The sequence below is a fragment of the Dromiciops gliroides genome, chromosome 4 (genome assembly GCF_019393635.1).
Source record: "Dromiciops gliroides isolate mDroGli1 chromosome 4, mDroGli1.pri, whole genome shotgun sequence".
NCBI classification, from domain to species: domain Eukaryota; kingdom Metazoa; phylum Chordata; class Mammalia; order Microbiotheria; family Microbiotheriidae; genus Dromiciops; species Dromiciops gliroides.
This window is the reverse complement of record NC_057864.1, coordinates 209,669,464-209,687,683: the sequence shown is the minus strand read 5'-3', so window position 1 is coordinate 209,687,683 and position 18,220 is coordinate 209,669,464. Positions and strand designations below refer to the sequence as shown.

Here is an 18,220-nt window from a genome sequence, read left to right as displayed (position 1 = left end):
GCATCACTAGGAGAATATTGTTAGATGGCATGAATAGGGACTAGGACTTGGAGTTAGAAAGGCATTAGTTTCAGTTCTTTTTTTAAATTGTTTTTTTCTCAACTATTTCTAAGAACAATTTTTAACATTCATTTTTAACAATTTTGTGTTTCAAATTCTCTCCCTACCTTCTTCTCTCCTCTCCTCTCCTCTCCTTAAAAAGGAAGTAGTTTGCTATAGATTATACATGTGGAGTCATGCAAAACATATTTCCATATTAGACATGTTGCAAAAGAAAACCCCACCCCCCAAAAAAACAAGAAAAATAAATAAATAAAAAGAAAGTATTCTTTGATCTGTATTCAAACTCCATCAGTTCTTTCTTTGGAGGTGGATAGCATTTTTCATCATAAGTGCTTTGGAATTGTCTTATTGTTGTATTTCTGAGAATAGCTAAGTCATTCACAGTTGATCATTGTACAATATTGTTCTGGTTCTGCTCACTTCACTTTGCATCAGTCTTCCAGGTTTTTCTGAAAATAATTTACTTGCTTTTACTTGTTTTTGTAATTTCTTACAGCACAATAGTGTTCCATCACAATCATATAACACAACTTGTTTAGCCATTCCCGAATTGATGGGCATTCCCTCAGTTTCCAATTCTTTGCCACCACAAAAAGAGCTGTTATAAAATATTTTCTTCACACATAAGTCCTTTTCCTTTTCCTTTGATCTCTTTGGAATACAGACCTAGTAGTGGCATTGCTGGGTCAAATGATAGGCACAGTTTTATATCCCTTTGAGCTTAGTTCTAAATTGCTCTCCAGAATGATTTAATCACTTCACAATTCCACCAACTCTTTATTAGTATTCCATTTTTTTCCACATCCCCTCCAACATTTGTCATTTTTCTTTTCTGTCATATTAGACAATCTCATAGATATGAAGTGGTATCTCAGAGTAATTTTAATTTGCATTTCCCTGATCAATAGTAATTTAGAGAATTTTTCGTACGACTATAGATAGCTTTGATTTCTTTTTCTGAAAACTGCCTGTTCATAAGTCCTTTGACCACTTATCAATTGGAGAATGGCTCCTATTCTTATAAATTTGACTCAATTCTCTATATGGGTCTTACCTCAGACACTTTATGACTTTAGGCACCTCTAAGCTTATTCTTTTGAAAAGTGGGGTTGATATTCATACCTTGTTACAGAGTTGATATGAGGATTGGATGATAATATATGTTTTGATAATCTTATAGCACTGTATAAATATAAGCTATCATTAGTGTTAAGTTGGGTTTTGTGATGTTCATTGCTAAAGATATCAATCTTTCACATATATTCAATGTATGAGAAAAGTAATAGTTTTAAATGTTTGCAGATTTTAGAAAGAAAGAATAATGAGATTGAAGAATTGAAAACTTTTTATAAAACTAAACAAAATGAAGCTGAAGATACTATTAGGAACTTCGAGAAAAAAGGTGATGTAACATGACCCTTTTAATAGAAAATGTCATTTTATTTTATTTTATTATAGATAACTGGTTGTAGATAGTGATGTATGTATAAATGTATTTGTGTCTATATGATATATGTGTGTATACACATACACACACACATATATATATACACACACTATATGTGTGTGTATACACACACATACAGATACACAAACACACAAATGTCTCTTTCACCCAGAGTAACTGTTGGGAATAGAGTAACCTAGAATAATTAATATACACATATTCCTACACTTAGTCATGATAATTGATATTTTTTTAAAGGAATTGGGGAGAATTCTCTACTGTACCTACTTTACACATAACCTCCTGATTATGTGCATTTTGTCAAATCTCCCATGAATTACAGTAGCATGGAACCCATTATCTTATTTGGATATTGCCAATTCACAAACCTCTACTACTGCCTAAGGCCTAGGACAGTAACTCCCGTTTTTCTTATACAGTTTAGTAAATATTTATTGAGGGCCTAATATACTACTGTTATTATTATGCTAGGTGTTGTTATACTTCAACGGATCACTGATCTTGTAAATATACCTACTTTGTCTAGTGTAGATTGTATCCTTTGCATGTTTTTTCTTCCTGTCTGATTTTTTCCATATCTTCCTATAAATTCTGCATGTAGTATCTATTCAATACACTTCTCTCAGTCCTTTAAATTTTCTGTGGTTACCAGTGCAATACTTGGGCGATCCATCTGTTAACATAATCTACGTTTACTAGTAGTGTGGCACTATAGGAAAATAAGCAAGATGCTGATGAAACTGTTCCTGTTTCCAATCTTGTTGGGGCAACAAGATTTATATGTGTGTAACAATTAAAGAGCTGTACAAAACGGCATATAAAGTACTAATCTTCAGATAATTTAATGTCAGTGTGTGATTCATACAGTGAATACTCTGGATGGTCTGTATGTGGATAGCCTACTTGGCAGGAGTTACTAGGAAGAATTTAGGATTTGAATAGGTGGAAAGGAAGTATAGGGATTTTCTTAGTGGGAAGTAACATGTAGAAATTAGGAGTTAGCATAGTCTGAATTAAGCCCAGTGAGATTGGACGTCAGGGTCTATAGAGAAATTTAGCCAGATATCGGGGTACAATATAATTGAAGATTTTTGAGTCGAAGAATCCTGAAATAAAGTGTTTTTTAAAATATTAGTTTTGAATTATTTAGAATTGGGCTCACTTAGCACAGTGCCTTTACTAGTAAGTACTTAGTAGATACTTATTCAATTGAATTACATGAGAGTAGTTGATGGATGATTGATAAAAATGTGACATGATTAAGTGGAAAGGATGAGCTCAAGAGTTTAGGTGGAAGGACTAGCTTTGGTAAATAAGAGTAATACTTTCTCTGAGAGAGGGGAGAAAGAAGTCTGGCTATCTGAGAGAAAGATGGTGTCATTGATCAAAATGAGAAAATGACAAGGTGGGGTTTGGTTTGGTAAGTAGGAAGAAGATGAGTTTTATGATAAGAAAATTATCTGATTGAAACTTTTTTTTTCCTGAAAATTAGTTCAATAAATCCTAGCTAGTTTAATAGATGGGATTACCTATGAGAAGATACATATTTTTATACATGGTTCCAACTCTGTCGATTGTTAAAATGCATGAATTATTTTTGGTAATATTTTCAGCTGTCAGAAAAGTTCTTGCAAATTTCATATCTTTTCCATATTTAAATAACAACACTGAAAATAATGCTAAAGCAAAATAAAAATCAATTGTTAAGCCTTTTCTAGTTTTAATGTCTAGTTTAGTTTGGGCACCATTAAAATGGTTATAGTTATTAAAGCCTTTGGTTTACTTGATTAAACATACTATAGTTATTTCCTGTAAAATACAATGATAAGTGAAATTTCTTTGGAAGTCTTTAGGACTCTTTTTTGTTAGCTTGAAAAACAAGAAAAGTCTTAATTAAACCTAGGAAATATTAAATTTGAGAAGAGTTTGTTGCCAAATTTGTGTTTATATCTAAATGCCATGAATTCACTAAGGTCAACAATTCTACTTATTTAAGTCGCAAGAAAAATATTTCACATAACTTTTTAGAAAGTGAGAGCAAAATAAATTTGCATAAGAATACCATTTTATTAGGATGATCTTGAAAAATGAAATTATCTTTTTAGTACTCTATCAAATTTTTAATTATCTTTTAAAGTGATATCTTAGATTCATTTAACTCTTGATTTTTTTTGACAGTCCAGACTCTTATTCGTGACTCTCAAGTGGTTAGAGAAACTAAAGAAAATCAGATTGTGGAGTTAAAAAAATTATGTGAACAAAGCACAGAATCCTTGAACAATGACTGGGAAAAAAAGGTAAGGAGCATAAATACATAATTAATAGATAAAATTTTGTTGAGTCATTTTGCAAATTATTTTTCATTGATGAAATTTTCAAAATGTAATTTAAATACTTTTTCTAATATAATGTTTGCAGTGACCTTTGCAACTACCACATTATGATATCCACTTATAGGGACTGTGATGTTTAAAATTAAATATGTGGTCACCTTATTCTTGTCCCAAGTGTAGGGAAAGCTAGCTAGGGTTTACTTATAAATTAGAAGCTTTAGCAACAGTTTGGGGCATTAAGCATTTATTAGAAAAAAAAAGAGAACACCTGGGTCAGAAAGTTAAGAAAAGGCTTATCTAGCCTAACGTTCCAGCCTCACCTGGTTCTTTCTCAGTTTCTCTACCACCAGCCTATTTGAGAGATGAACTGCACATGGAAGCTTCCTCTGCCTCCCAAGGAGAGGTGGTTCTTCCACACTGCTTTAAGCTAATTGGCTAGCATCACTCAAATCCATTGGTTCACTGGACTTGAGGGTGGTGCCATGTTGAGGTCAGAGCTGGGACCTTTGGGGATTGGCAAAGCCCATTATTTTCTTACAGGACCTTACAGTTGGAAATTTAAATTTTTTTATATAGTCTTAAGGAAATGGCATAATTTCTTGCCTTTTCTTTTAGTTAATGCAATAAAAATCTCATACTGAACAGACTCAATTTCAAAATAATTGCCTTCTTTTGAAATTATCTGTAATTTAGATTTGTCAGGAATTCACCTTAATCTGAATTAATAAGACTGTGCTTAAGGTTGGCAGCAGGCAGCAACACTGACAGATAGCAGATATATTGCTGCCGTGGGTTCTGCCACATGGAGGACTGGCCAGGGAAGTTTAGTTTGGATAGATTTGTGGGTTTGTTTATTTTGGTTCTCTCCTGTCTTTGTCTTCCCCTACTTCCCAGTTTTCTTAAATTCAAGATGTCTTTTTCCTGTGTTTATTGTAATTACATGTAGTGGAAAGAGTACTGGACCAGGAGTCCAAGAACCTAGACTTGAGTCCTGACTTCTGCTACTTATCAACTGAGTGAACTAATCTCCTTCCTGTCTCACAGGATTATTGTGGGGCTCCTAAAACATATATATGAAAGTTGTTTGAAAGCTCTAAAATGACATGCAAATGTAAGGTATTATTAATATCTGTATAGTTATCTCCTCTTCTATCTTCCCAAGCTTTCCAGTCCTTGATTTCCTAGTGGAGATTTCTTTATAGGAAAAGGGAAGAAGAGTTTTTGCTCAATTTATTGCTAATGAGCATATTTAGCTTCCCCTTTGCAGCACAGTTTCATATACAGCAGCAGTACAGTAATACAATAAATAATGAAACCATCAATAAATCTACCAGGTTGCCATGAACACTGTTAGGTGATGCTCCCTGAACTGGTTAAATGGGAATCACAGAAGAGGAAAAGCTATCTTTAGCAACGGAAGCTTTGCTTTACCAGTATCTTATAGCTCCTCATAGCTTGAGGGGGATAAAGTAAAACCAAGTATCTAGACAACACAAACTATTGTGCATGGTCTTTGGTGGCATGCCAAAGAAGAAGTGATCCAAGGTTATATAAGAAGTAATCCAACCAAGGCCTGAAGAGTGTATATGAATTTAATTCATAATTTCAGAGCACTTACAGAATGCAGGTTACTACACTGTCATCACAAACAGATGGAATTTTACAGAAGTGACAATAACAATTCAACAATCCGAATAATTTAGTTTCCATTTCTGTAAATGAAAGCTTGTAAAGTAGAAAGTACCTGCTAAAGTGTTGGAACTTGGTCTTTGTCTCGTCTTGGAAAATGTTACCATTTCTGTGAAGAATGGTAAAAATTCAGGATTCCTATGATGGTGATTTGCTGAAAATGTCAAGCAGCAAAAGGTACCTATTAGATATTAATATAGGCTCTTTCTGAACACATGGGATATTGATGAAAGGCCTTATAATAATTAATGTAATAATAAAATAACAAAATGCCATTATTATTAGGGATAGGGATAGAATCTATAATTTCTCTGGTATAAGGAGTTCCCTGGCAAGGAAACTTCCTCTATCAATACAAGGCAGCACCTTTTTTGTAACTTTCAGTTTTAAAGAGCTGCCTAGACAACTGAAAGATTGTCATTTTTCTGGAATTACACTGCCAGCATGTGCAGAGGAGGAAGTCTACAGCTGGCTCCCAGGCTGGCTCTCTATTTATTATACAACTCTGTCTTTATTATTACTATGGACAATCTCCTTTTTAAATGAGTTATATTCCCAAAATTCTTTTGTAAACTATTTCAGTTTTCAGGCTACATTACAAAAACCTCTTTATGTACTAGGTCATTATTATTGTCCATTATATTATAGTTATACTTATTAATGACATTGTAGCTATCTGTGTATGTGTCCTTTATTGTACTAGAACATAAGTTTCATGAGGGCAAAGACCTGGTCTCATTCCAACTTTGTATTTCTTCATTGCTTAGGACAGTACAATGCATTTATAAGCTATTTAATAAATGCATATTGAATTAAGACTAATATAAATAATGCTATTTTAGCTCTTCTTTGTTATGATTTATAGCATTATTTCTAAGGTATTTGCAACCTTTATTTTAACTTGGAATGCCAGGATATACCTTTATATGAATTGAGACCAAACAAAGATCTAGACTAGTCCTCATTACAAATGGTTGTGAAGCAACATCTTATATCATACATCCAGCATTACTCAAATTTTTCCTATGAAGCTATATTTAAGTATGGAGCAACTAACATAAAAGTTAATGTCATAGTATATTTTGGGGGGGTATATGATAAGCCCAACTAATCAGTCTTACAAGTATGATCAAAAGTCATGGTGTTAGTGATTTGTGTATTGAATGATTACTCTGTTATACGTATTGAGGAAACACCTACTCATGAGATCATACAGACTGTGTAGTTACACAGACTCATGGTAGGGCTTGAAGAATATTGAGGTTATGTTTTAGCTTTTTGTGAATGGATAAGCCTACTCATAGCCTGTGATTTTTTCACTGGAAATAAAGAATTGAATGTTGTCACTGAATTATGTGGGTTTTTGTTTTTTGCGGGGAAGTGAGGGTTAAGTGACTTGCCCAGGGTCACACAGCTAGTAAGTGTTAAGTGTCTGAGGCCAGATTTGAACTCAGGTCCTCCTGAATCCAGGGCCGGTGCTTCATCCACTGTGGTGCCTCGCTGTCCCCCTGTCACCGAATTCTGCTACTTAGGACAGAACATTCATTGTGTATGATGCATTGATCAACAAAGACATGGAGAGTCATTTCAAGAAGACGCACAGTCTTTGAGAGACTGATTCAGACATAGCTTCAAGCTTTAAACCAAACTCTAAGTGTATGAGAAAAAAAACCCCAAACCCTGTGAGGTTTAAAATTGGATATATGAGCATTAAAATCCCCCGTTTAACTTTTCCCTTATATATCTCCCAGACCACTAAGAAAAAGAAGCTTCTGAGCTTTAATCAGTGAGGGATTTTTATTGCTTGGGAATTGATTAGACAACAAAAGGTGATACCAATTAGGAAAATAGGAAAGTAGAAATACAAATGAATAATCGTAGATCTAAGCTTGGTCTATATTCTCACCGAATCCCAAACTGCCCACCAGGCCGAGAACCAGAGCCGAACACCAAACGCGTGCGCCGCCACAGCTAAGCTGAAAAGCCAGAGAGAGAGAACTTCTGTTCCTCCCTCAGTTTTAAGTTGGTGTGCTGGAAGTTTGTCACGGTCTCCTTGGAGGTCCTTCAAAAGCCGCTTCAGTAGCATGTGATCAACTCTCAAATGATTCAGCTAAAACTTCCGTTTTTTACCACAACCCAAACCCTACATTCCTGTGGAAACTGGACTTAGCACAAACCATGCATCTGGCTTCTTGAACCATTACATCAGTGCCAAATAATGGAATAAATAGTACATTTAAGGATTAACCATTCCTATTTGGCATGTATAGGTCAGTAATCTTTATTTTCTCTCTTTTCTGTCACTTATGAGCGAATTAAGATTTTTGGGAGAATTTTTTTTTTATCCAGCTTTAAACCTACATGCTATTTTATACAAGTAGTAACGTAAGCATTAAAGACAACAAAATAGCATGCTTATTCATTGCTATTTTTTTTTTTTTGGTGAGGCAATTGGGGTTAAGTGACTTGCCCAGGGTCACACAGCTAGTAAGTGTGTGACCCTGGGCAAGTCACCCCAATTGCCTCACCAAAAAACAAAAAACAAAACAAAACAAAAAATTATTCCCTTTTTCTTTCCTACCCTAATTCATCAGTTTAGGAAACTTCTGTTCAGGAAACTCCCAATAAAGTAGATAATCAATTATTATGCAACTTTTAGTCTGGGAGAGTTGTCTGGAGCACTGAGACATAAAATCAATCAATCATATATTTATTACCATGTGATTGGTATTATGATATACACCACAGATATAAAGAAAGGCAAAAATAAAGGAAATCCCTGTCTTCAAGGATTTTACCTTCTAATATGGAAGACAACATGTAAATAATTAGGTACATACAAGATACACACAAAGTAAATGGGAGTTAAAGACTCCAAAGCTGAAGGGATTAGGAAAAGCCTCCTGCAGAAGGTGGCATTTGAACTGGATCTTTAAGAAAGTCATGGATTATAAAAGGGTTCAATGAAGGCAGAATGTTCCTGTCATGTAGTTCCAGTGCACAGGTGGAGATGTTTCCTTTTCCAAGTTCACACAGCCCATGTGTGTCAAATGCAGAACATGAACTCCAATCTTCTTTACCATGGCTGTCTCTATTAGAGGTGGAGGCTTCCTTTCAAAGAGTTGCGATGACCCAAAACTCCCTCACCTGAGAGTGAACCTCTCTGAATTTAGCCAGTCAGTCAAAAGGCTTACTATGTGCTTATTACTATGTGATACACTGTGCTAAGTTGGTGGGTATATAAAGAAAGGATAAAACAGTCCCTACCTTCAGGGAGTGTACTTTTTAATAGGGACAGCAACATAAATCATTAGGTGCTTAAACAATATGTACAGAGTAATCTGAAAGGGAAAGGTCCTAGCATATTTTTCAGGCAACAGACATATACTCAGTCATTGGGTGAATGCTTGAAACTTTTCTAGTATGTTAGAAGTTGTCAGAACTAGTGCTCCACTGGATTATCCTTTGAGAATCTAAGGTTACTTGTGTACAATAGTGAGACAATCTAGCAGTACTTTGGTGGAAGATTTAAGAATATGGGAATTAAAAAAAATTTAAACTGGGATAAGCCATAAAAAAAATTAATGTGTGTTTTTAAAATTAAAATAATTTTCTAATTGTGCAGCTTCACAATGTGGTTGCAGAGATGGAGAGAGAAAAATTTGAGCTTCAAAAGAAACATACAGAAAATATCCAAGAACTGCTTGAGGACACAAATGCACGCCTTAGTAAAATGGAGGAGGAATACATGGCCCAAACAAAAGCCACGGTAAGAATTAATATACAGAATCTATAAATGAGTGGATTTTTTTTTATTTCTTCAGTCATTGATAAGAAGATAAATTAGTTCTATCATCAACTTAATTTTACATTTAATTTCTGAGTTTACAAATTCTCCAACCCATTCACAGGATCAAATATTTAGAGCTGGAATGGACCTTAGGAGTCATTGAGTCCAATTCCTCATTTTACAGATGATTGTGATTGAACTCAGGCTTTCTGATTCTAAATTCAGTGAGCTTTCTTATTGTACCATGCTCAGAAACTCTAGGGAAAGACACCTTGTACCCCAAACCCCCAGCAAATATATGTAAAGACAGTGGTGGAAATGAGTGATGAGATTCAGCAGCAAAGGTGATAAAGAACGAAAGATGTCAGTTGCAGCAATTATAGGGATCAAAAGGAGTTTTCCAATGACTTGAAGAGTGTGATGTCTGTTATTTCTGCCATTAGCGAATTAAATGACTTACCCGGGGTTACACATGAAGCTCTTGAGGCTGGATTCAAATCTTGGTTTTTCTGACTCTATGTCCAGTACTTTACCCATTACATTGAGTAGCTTCTCATGTTGAAAGAAAATTTAGGAATTCATTTACATCCATTATTTCACATTTAGTATTGTTGCATCATTAAGACTTCATTGGTTTATTGTGGCTTCTCATCTTTTCTTTTCATCTTCTGTTTTTTCCCTCTTCCCTTAGTGCATTATTTGACATTTCCTCATTTTCCCTTACTTCCCTGTTGAGATAATATCTTGTTAAGCACCTTGCATAATTCTAAAGGGTTATAGATTTTATTATTATATACACTTAGAGATTGTGGTAAAAAAATATGAAAGTTTTTTAACAGTCGGTTAGGATAACTGAAAGACGCCAGTTTTTTTTTTAATTAAAATGATTTTAAATAACCACTATTTTGTATTAGTACAGATTTCCATATTAAGTTAATTTTGTGAAATGAATATTTTCATCATAACTGAAAAGTCATGTTTAACAAGTATATGGAATTTAAAAAGTTGATAATACAATTTTAAATCCCATTCCTTTCTCATTTGCTGTAGAACGACAATTTGTATGGTACCTAGAAATTCATTGTAATGATACTGTTCATTGTTTTAGGCTACTTTTCTTGAATTTTATAAATCTTTTAAACTCTTCTTCCTTGACCTTTGATATGCAGCTACATTCTTTTTTTGCTAATGATTTGATACAAGACGGGGATTGAGAAGCAGAGAGGAAAATATGGAATTTAGAGAAATTGAGTTTAGGAGTAGGTTTGATACTGAGGGGAAAAAAAGAAAAATAAACTGAATTCTCCGAAGAAGTATTAGTCAGGGGGGCAGCTAGGTGGCACAGTGGATAGAGTACCGGCCCTGGAGTCAGGAGGACCTGAGTTCAAATCTGGCCTCAGACACTTAACACTTACTAGCTGTGTGACCCTGGGCAAGTCACTTAACCCCAATTGCCTCACTAAAAAAAAAAAAAAAAAAGTATTAGTCAGGGGGACAGCTAGGTGGCTCAGTGGATAAAGCACTGGCACTGGATTCAGGAGGACCTGACTTCAAATCCAGCCTCAGACACTTGACACTTACTAGCTGTGTGACCCTGGGCAAGTCACTTAACCCTCATTGCCTCACTCCCACTCTCCTCCCCAAAAAGAGAGGTATTAGTCAACAAGCATTTATAAAGTGCCTTCTTTGTGTCAGGCACTATCCTAAGTGCTGGGATACAGAGAAAGGCAAAAACCAAACCAAAACAAAACAAAAAACCCCAGTCATTGCCCTCAAAGAGGTCATTTCTTTCTTTTTCCCAAAGAACAGGAAATCAAATTACATAGTGAATTGCAACAAAACTCCATAGTGATTTGCTACAAAAAAACCTACTGTACAAGAATTTCTAAGCCAAATCTTTTTTTTTACTGATAACTTTAAAAAATCAGATATTCTATTCAGAAAATAATTTGAAATCTCAAAAAGTTAAATTACATATTTAAAGGAGAACAGTAACTTTGACAAAATCTTAGCATTAATTCTCAAAATATTATAGGATAAAGACTGAATCTGTGATTTCATTGGTATAGTACAGTCCTTCTACCAGTGTAGGTCAGCATCATCTCTGCAGTCCTTAGTCCAAGCAGGTAAGTGATTTGCCCAGAGTCACACAACCTGGATGAGAGGCAGGATTTGATCCCAGGCCTTCCTGGCTTCAAGCCTGTCTTTCTATCTACTGCTCCACAAAATCAATACCAACATTCTCCCATAATCAAAATATCATGAACTAAAAATATTATTCTAATTCAGTGTAAAAAACTCAGAAGTATATATGACATACTCTGCAGAATAACATTTATCTTTTTTGGGGGGGGGCGGGGCAATGGGGGTTAAGTGACTTGCCCAGGGTCACACAGCTAGTAAATGTCAAGTGTCTGAGGCCCGATTTGAACTCAGGAACTCCTGAATTCAGGGCTGGTGCTTTATCCACTGTGCCACCTAGCCGCCCCAACATTTGTCTTTTTTAAAGAGATTTTCTCAGAGTTAATATCTATTAATAGATAAAGTAATAAATATAATATATAACCTACCCTCTTTTTTTTTTTTTTTGGTCTGGACCTGTGATTTCATTAATGCAGGAAATTTCTAGCAAGGAAAATCTCCCTATCAATATAAATCAATAGCTATTCTGTAACTTCCTATCTTAGAGAGATGTCTGGTGCTATTAAGAGGTTAAATGACCTGCCTAGGTTCACACAGCCAGTATTTGTCAGGACTAGATCTTGAACTTATGTCTTCCTAAATCCCAAGCCTAGGATTTCTCTCCACCAGCTCTCTTTGCCACTATGTGTTTTTTTTAATCTGTCTGTCTCTGTTTCTCATCCACTTCCCTTGCCATCTAAGCAAAGTATAACAAAATGAATTAAAAAAAATACATTGCATTCAGTTCTTTTGAGCTTTTTCTTACTTTGTCATGAGTTTTAAAAATATACATAGTTGTTTAAAGTGTATATGCAGTTTGCTTATCTTGTATATACATTGTATATACATTGCTTATCTTGCTTTGTATCACGTCTTATATAAATCTTTCCCTTGACGTATATTAGCAATTCCTAACAACTCATCAGTTTAGCTACAGTACTTCTTTGCCTTAATGTCAAATATCCTTAGCATTTTTTAAAAAAATAATTTAATTTCTTCTATTAACAAAATTCTATTTTCTCTTCTAACTCTGCCATTAAAAAGAAAAAAGGAAAAACAAAGCTCTCATTATAAATATGCATAGTAAAGCAGAAACATTTCTGCACTGGTCATGTCAGGAGGCGAGTAGCATGCTTCACCATCATTCCTTTGGAATCACAATACTATAAATAGAAACATGATCATGGAGAAGGGGAAACAATGAGAAAGGAAAGGCACAAGTATTTATTAAGTGCCTACTCTATGCCAGGTACTGTGCTAAGTATTTTATAAATATTATCACATTTCATCCTCGCTCACAACTCTGGGAAGTAGCTGCTTATTATGATTCCCATTTTGCAGTTGAAGAAACAGAGACAGAGGTTAAGTGACTTGCCCCAGGTCACACAGTTAGGAAATATCTGAAGTGAGACTTAAACACAGACTTTCTTGACTCTAGGCTCTGTTCTCTGTACCATTAAATATTATAAAGTTGTTTATCTTTACCCTGTTGTCAACATTTTTCTCCTGGTTCAACTTACTTCATTCTTCCTATAGATTCATACAGACCACAATTCATTTAGCTCTCTCAGTTTTTCTGAAACTATCCCTTTCATTATTTCTTAAGTAGTAGTATTCCATTTCTTCCATCTATCATAATTTGTTCAGTCATTTCCCAATTGATCAACACCCCCTTAGTTTCCAATTCTTTGCTACCACAAAAAGAGTTGTTAAAATATTTTATATATATGGATCCCTTTTCTTTTTCTTTGATCTCTATGGGATGTAGGCTTAGTCATGGTTGTTGTTGTTTGTCCTTTGTTCTTGAAGAGGACCAATGATATCAGGACTGGCGATAGCCCAGGATACAGTGGGAGACCTTGACCTTTGTAAACTAAGGTCTTTACCAGGTCTCAGTTTGTCTGAGGGAATGCCCTTTTAGTAATTAAAGCCTAGGGAAGAATTGAGGCTGGAGAAGAAAATGGCAAACCACTCCAGTATTTTTGCCAACAAAATCCCAAATGAGGTATCAAAGATTCGACAACAAATATACATAGATACATACATACATACATACATGTGCCTGAGCGCGCGCACACACACACACACACACACACACACACACACAAACAGGAGAGAGAAGAAAAGAGAGATACAGAATACAAACACATTATATGAGTCAAAAAAGGGGCAGATCATGTGACTAATGAGCTTAGAACATTAGAAAAAGCAAAAATTTCAAGATGCAACTCAAAATGACATACCCTTAAAGCCTTTCTAATTATCAGTGAAAAAGTGTGGATGTTCAATAAAAGAGAAACATCTAAAGCATTCCTACCAAAAACCAAGCTTAGAGCAGATTATTCAACTTGCAAATACTATAAATAGAAACATAAAAAGGGAAATAAATAAAACTACCAAAGTAAGCACAAGTAATTAAATAAATCAGCTCATCTCTAGAGAGTATTAAAAGGGAAAAAAAACCTAGAAAGAGAAAGATACATGTAGGACAGGAGGAGGAGGAGCAGGAGCAGGAGGACGACAGAGGGACTATTAAGAACTTTCTATATATAAGGAGATAAACATAAAAACACAATTTAAAGAGCTAGGAGAAATGATGATGGAGTTAGAGACCTGAAACACCATGGACTAAAACTCAAAAAACTTGATCCTTTCCCTTTTAACAAGGAAACAGTGTATTTTGTGAAACTAAATTTCAGAGTGGGAGGGTGCATGAAAGAGAAGGGGGAAGCTGGAAGATAGAAGAGAGGGTGTGTTTATACCCCGCCAAAAATATTTTTATGTGTGGGTCCTATCATTCTGTCTTGAGCTCTCTGGGATACATGCTTTGTAGTGGGATTTCTAGGTGAAAGGACCTGAACCATCTAATCATTTTTATCAGAAATTTCAATGTTTTCTTTCTGGAATGATTAGACCAAATTATTGTTCTGCTTTGATTTAGTATGCTGCCACCCCATAGTCCCTCTAATAGTACTCCTTTCTTTCAACAATGAATAACAAATCCATATTCAGTTCATATTCATTGCTGTGATAATATGTTGTTCCTTGTCTTTGGAATTTAGTTGAATTTCACATTTTAGCCAGTTTTTTATAGTTAACCATTATTCCTAAATACTTCGAAAAGAACTGTGATTTCATTGGTATAAACACTTTCTCCATATAGACACTACTTCCTTAGTATGTGTTAGCAGACAATCTGGTGAGTAGTTGTGACATCCCACAAATCATCACATATTAGTCAACATTCTGTACTTGGATTTAGCTAGGCTAGATTTCAGATCTCTTCCTTAGATTATAACCATAGATACAATTTTACTATTTTGGTAGGATGTGCCAAAGCTTTCCTGATATAGATTCATCTTTGTGCTGCAATAAAACATTTGAATAACTCTTTAGTTATAAAATGCCCCCTTAAAAAATTCCTTGCCTTTTAAGGTATTTAAAATTATCTTTTTTGTGTTTTTTTTCTTTTTTTTTTTTTTTTAGTAACCTGGCTTTTTTTTTTTTTTTTTTGGTGAGGCAATTGGGGTTAAATGACTTGCCCAGGGTCACACAACTAGTAAGTTTCAAGTGTCTGAGGCTGGATTTGAACTTAGGTCCCCCTGAATCTAGGGACTGTACTTTATCTACTGTGCCACCTAGCTGCCCCCTGGCAAATATTTTTAAAAGAAGAGACCAATTTTAGTTTGATTAATAATACAACTACTTGGCAGCTAGGTGGTATTTATTACAATACATGCTACATAGTAGGTATTTAATAAATATTTATTGATTGATTGGTATATTTCATAGGGTTTACTGGTTGATTGATACAATCAGTGTTGGACTAAGCTTCTCTCAGCTGCAGTTTTTTCATCGTTGAAATGGGGATAATAATAGCACCTGCTCTTAGGATTGTTGTAAGGATCAAATGACATAACACGTAAAAGCAAAGTTATTATTATTAATATTAAATAGTTAGCTATCATTCTTTTTACAAATTCATTCAGCTTTCTTCCTGGATGCTTAGAGACTACTTGATATAATAAAAAAGAAAATTCTGTGGTATCACATGTTGGGAGGCAGGATCCTTTGTAGTCTCTTAGTTTAATATCTTATTTTTTTTTAAATTCTGAATTTAGTGAATACACAGAAGAGAGAATATTTCCATTAATAAAACAGAAGAGAAAAAGGATTATGATCCATTTTCCCCTTTCATATATATTTGAAAATGCATACTCTATTAGTAGAATTTGCTTTTTGTTTTTTAAAGGTATAATAAATTCAACATGTGACTGTCCTGCTTTTCTGTATTGCTTTCTGAACTTCCTTCAAGCACTCTTCTGTGCATTTTAAAAATGCCTCAATGATGCTCTTTCCTTTCCATTTTCCCTATCTCAGGTGTTTCCTCTTGTTGTCTCCACTGCCTGGAATTCTCTCCTTCCTCTTTTCCACTTCCTAGCTTCCTTGACTTGCTTCAGATCTCAACTAAACTTTCACCTTTTGCCAGAAGCGTTTCCCAGTTTCCTTAAAAGTTAGTGCTTCATTCTGTGATTATACCCAATTTTTCTAGTATATATCTTGTTTCTATGTAACTGCTAGTATGTTAACTCCTCTGTTATATTGAGAATTCCTTGAGGTCAGAGATGTTTTTCATTAACCTTTCTTTTTATACCTACTCCTTAGCACACATAGTACTTGGTCCCTATTATGTATTTATTCAGTGCTTTTTGGCTTGACTTTTCTTCTTGTTTTCAGATAATCCTGTTTCTAAATTCCCTGTTCCTCCCACTACTCCTCCACTAACTAAAAAACAGAAAAAAAAATCACCATAATAAGTAAGCATAGTTAAGCAAAACAAAATTGTATATTTGCCACATCCAAGATAGTCTGGTTCATTCTGTCTCTTAAGTCCATCATCCTCTCCCAAAGAGTGGGTAGTATGTTTCCTTATCTATCCTCTAGAGTTGTGTTTTGTTTTTATTTTGATTAGAGTTTTTAAGGCTTTGGGTTGTTTTTCTTTACAGCTTTGTTGTTACTACAGAAAGTGTTCTGGTTCAGCTCATTTCATCCTACACCAGTTCTTACTGGTTCCCATGGTTTCTTTGAAATAGTTCTTTTCCTTATTTCCTTATGGCAAAACAGTATTCCATTCCATTCACAAATACTATTTGTTTAGCCATTCCCTTTTCTCTCCAGTTTTTGCAATAAAAAGAGCTGCTATTAACATTTTTGTTATGGGTTATTGTTCTATTTCTTTGATACCTTTTGGGTCAAGGCCTAGTAATGGTTCTACTAGGTCGAAGGTTATGTTCAGTTTAGTGAATTTAGGGGCATAGTTTCAAATTATTTTCCAGAATAACTGGACCAATTCAGTTTTACCAATAGTGCATTAATATGTCTGTTTTCCTATTGCCCCTTTAACATGTTCTATTTTCCTTTTGTTTTGTTTTTCCAACTTTTCTGTTGGGTGTGGGTGAACCTCAGAGTTGTTTTAGTTTTTATTTCTCTAATTATTTTATTTTTATTTCTCTAATTATTTGAAGAATTTTAAAATTTGGCTGTTGCTTGCTTTTCTTCTATTAATAATTGCTTGTTCATTTCCTTTCATTAGTTATTTATTTGGGAATGATCCATATTCTCATATATTTAAATTGATTCAGTATTTATTGGATATCAGAGAAATTTGTTACAAATGTTTTTTTCCTTAGGTAATTATTTCTTCCATAATTTTAAATGGGTTTAATTTTTTGTATACATAGCTTTTTATTTTGTATAATAAAAATTATCCATTTTATCTTCTCATATCCTCTTTTTGTTGCTTGGTCAATGTGAGAAATGGGTAGTTGTCTCCTCTCAATGTGGATATAACAGTCAGTCATACTCCCCCTGACCTGTTTGTAGGACAAAGGTCTCAGATCCTCTTCTCCCCCTCAGGTTAGTAAGGTCACATGGTCCAAGGAGCCCTGGTCTCAATAAGGTCCCCTCCAGAGTTGTGTCCATATAAGGAAGTATAAGGTCCACTCCTGAGTTATGCCCCTACAAGGAAGAGGGGTGGGAATACTGTGTTCTGATTAGCTAGTTTTTGTGCGTAGATTGTAACCCCACCAGTGATGAAAAAGGGGAGGGTCCATTCGCGTTAGGGACTAGGGTATAAAATGGGGCCTGTGAGCCCCCTTTCTGGGCACTCACTAGCTGCACACTAGGGTGCCTCCTTTTCATGAGAAGAAAATAAAGCCTTTGTCACTTTGCTGCTGAGTTCCTGAGAATTATTGAGAAGAGGATGGATTTTTCCCTCACAGTCACGAACTCTTCCTTCCTCTGTCCATAGTTGTAAAAGCTGTCTCCTTCCCTGTTCTTCTAATTTTTTTATGCTATGAACTTTTTTCCTCTCCTGATGATGTATTCAATTGGTGCTTATTGTGATATATAGTGAGATGCTAGGCAAAACTTAACTAGATTTTTCTTAGTTTTCAAAATATTTTTTGAAAAATAGTGAGTCTTTACTCTTTTAGTTGGGATTTGGGACTTTATCACTTTTGATGATATTATGTTCATTTGTTTCTGGATCTTGTTTACTCAATCATTTCCACTAATCAATTTTTAAATTTTTAACTCACTCCTAGTTTTGATGATTACTGATATGTATTATAGTTTCAGATCTGTTACTTTTACTGTTACTACTACTATCTGTTACTACTCCTCATTTTTTCAGTA

At 34.6% G+C, this 18,220-nt stretch overlaps 1 protein-coding gene across 1 annotated transcript in view; it reads left to right on the top strand.

Annotated features, from left to right (window-relative positions):
* Nucleotides 1-18,220, top strand: part of CEP112 (centrosomal protein 112) — a 479,659-nt gene that overhangs the window by 107,983 nt on the left and 353,456 nt on the right. Inside the window, exons 10-12 of the mRNA XM_044003044.1 lie at nucleotides 1,366-1,465; nucleotides 3,710-3,828; nucleotides 9,179-9,322. Of these exons, the coding sequence (XP_043858979.1) occupies nucleotides 1,366-1,465; nucleotides 3,710-3,828; nucleotides 9,179-9,322 (363 nt within the window). The remainder of the gene's footprint in view (nucleotides 1-1,365; nucleotides 1,466-3,709; nucleotides 3,829-9,178; nucleotides 9,323-18,220) is intronic.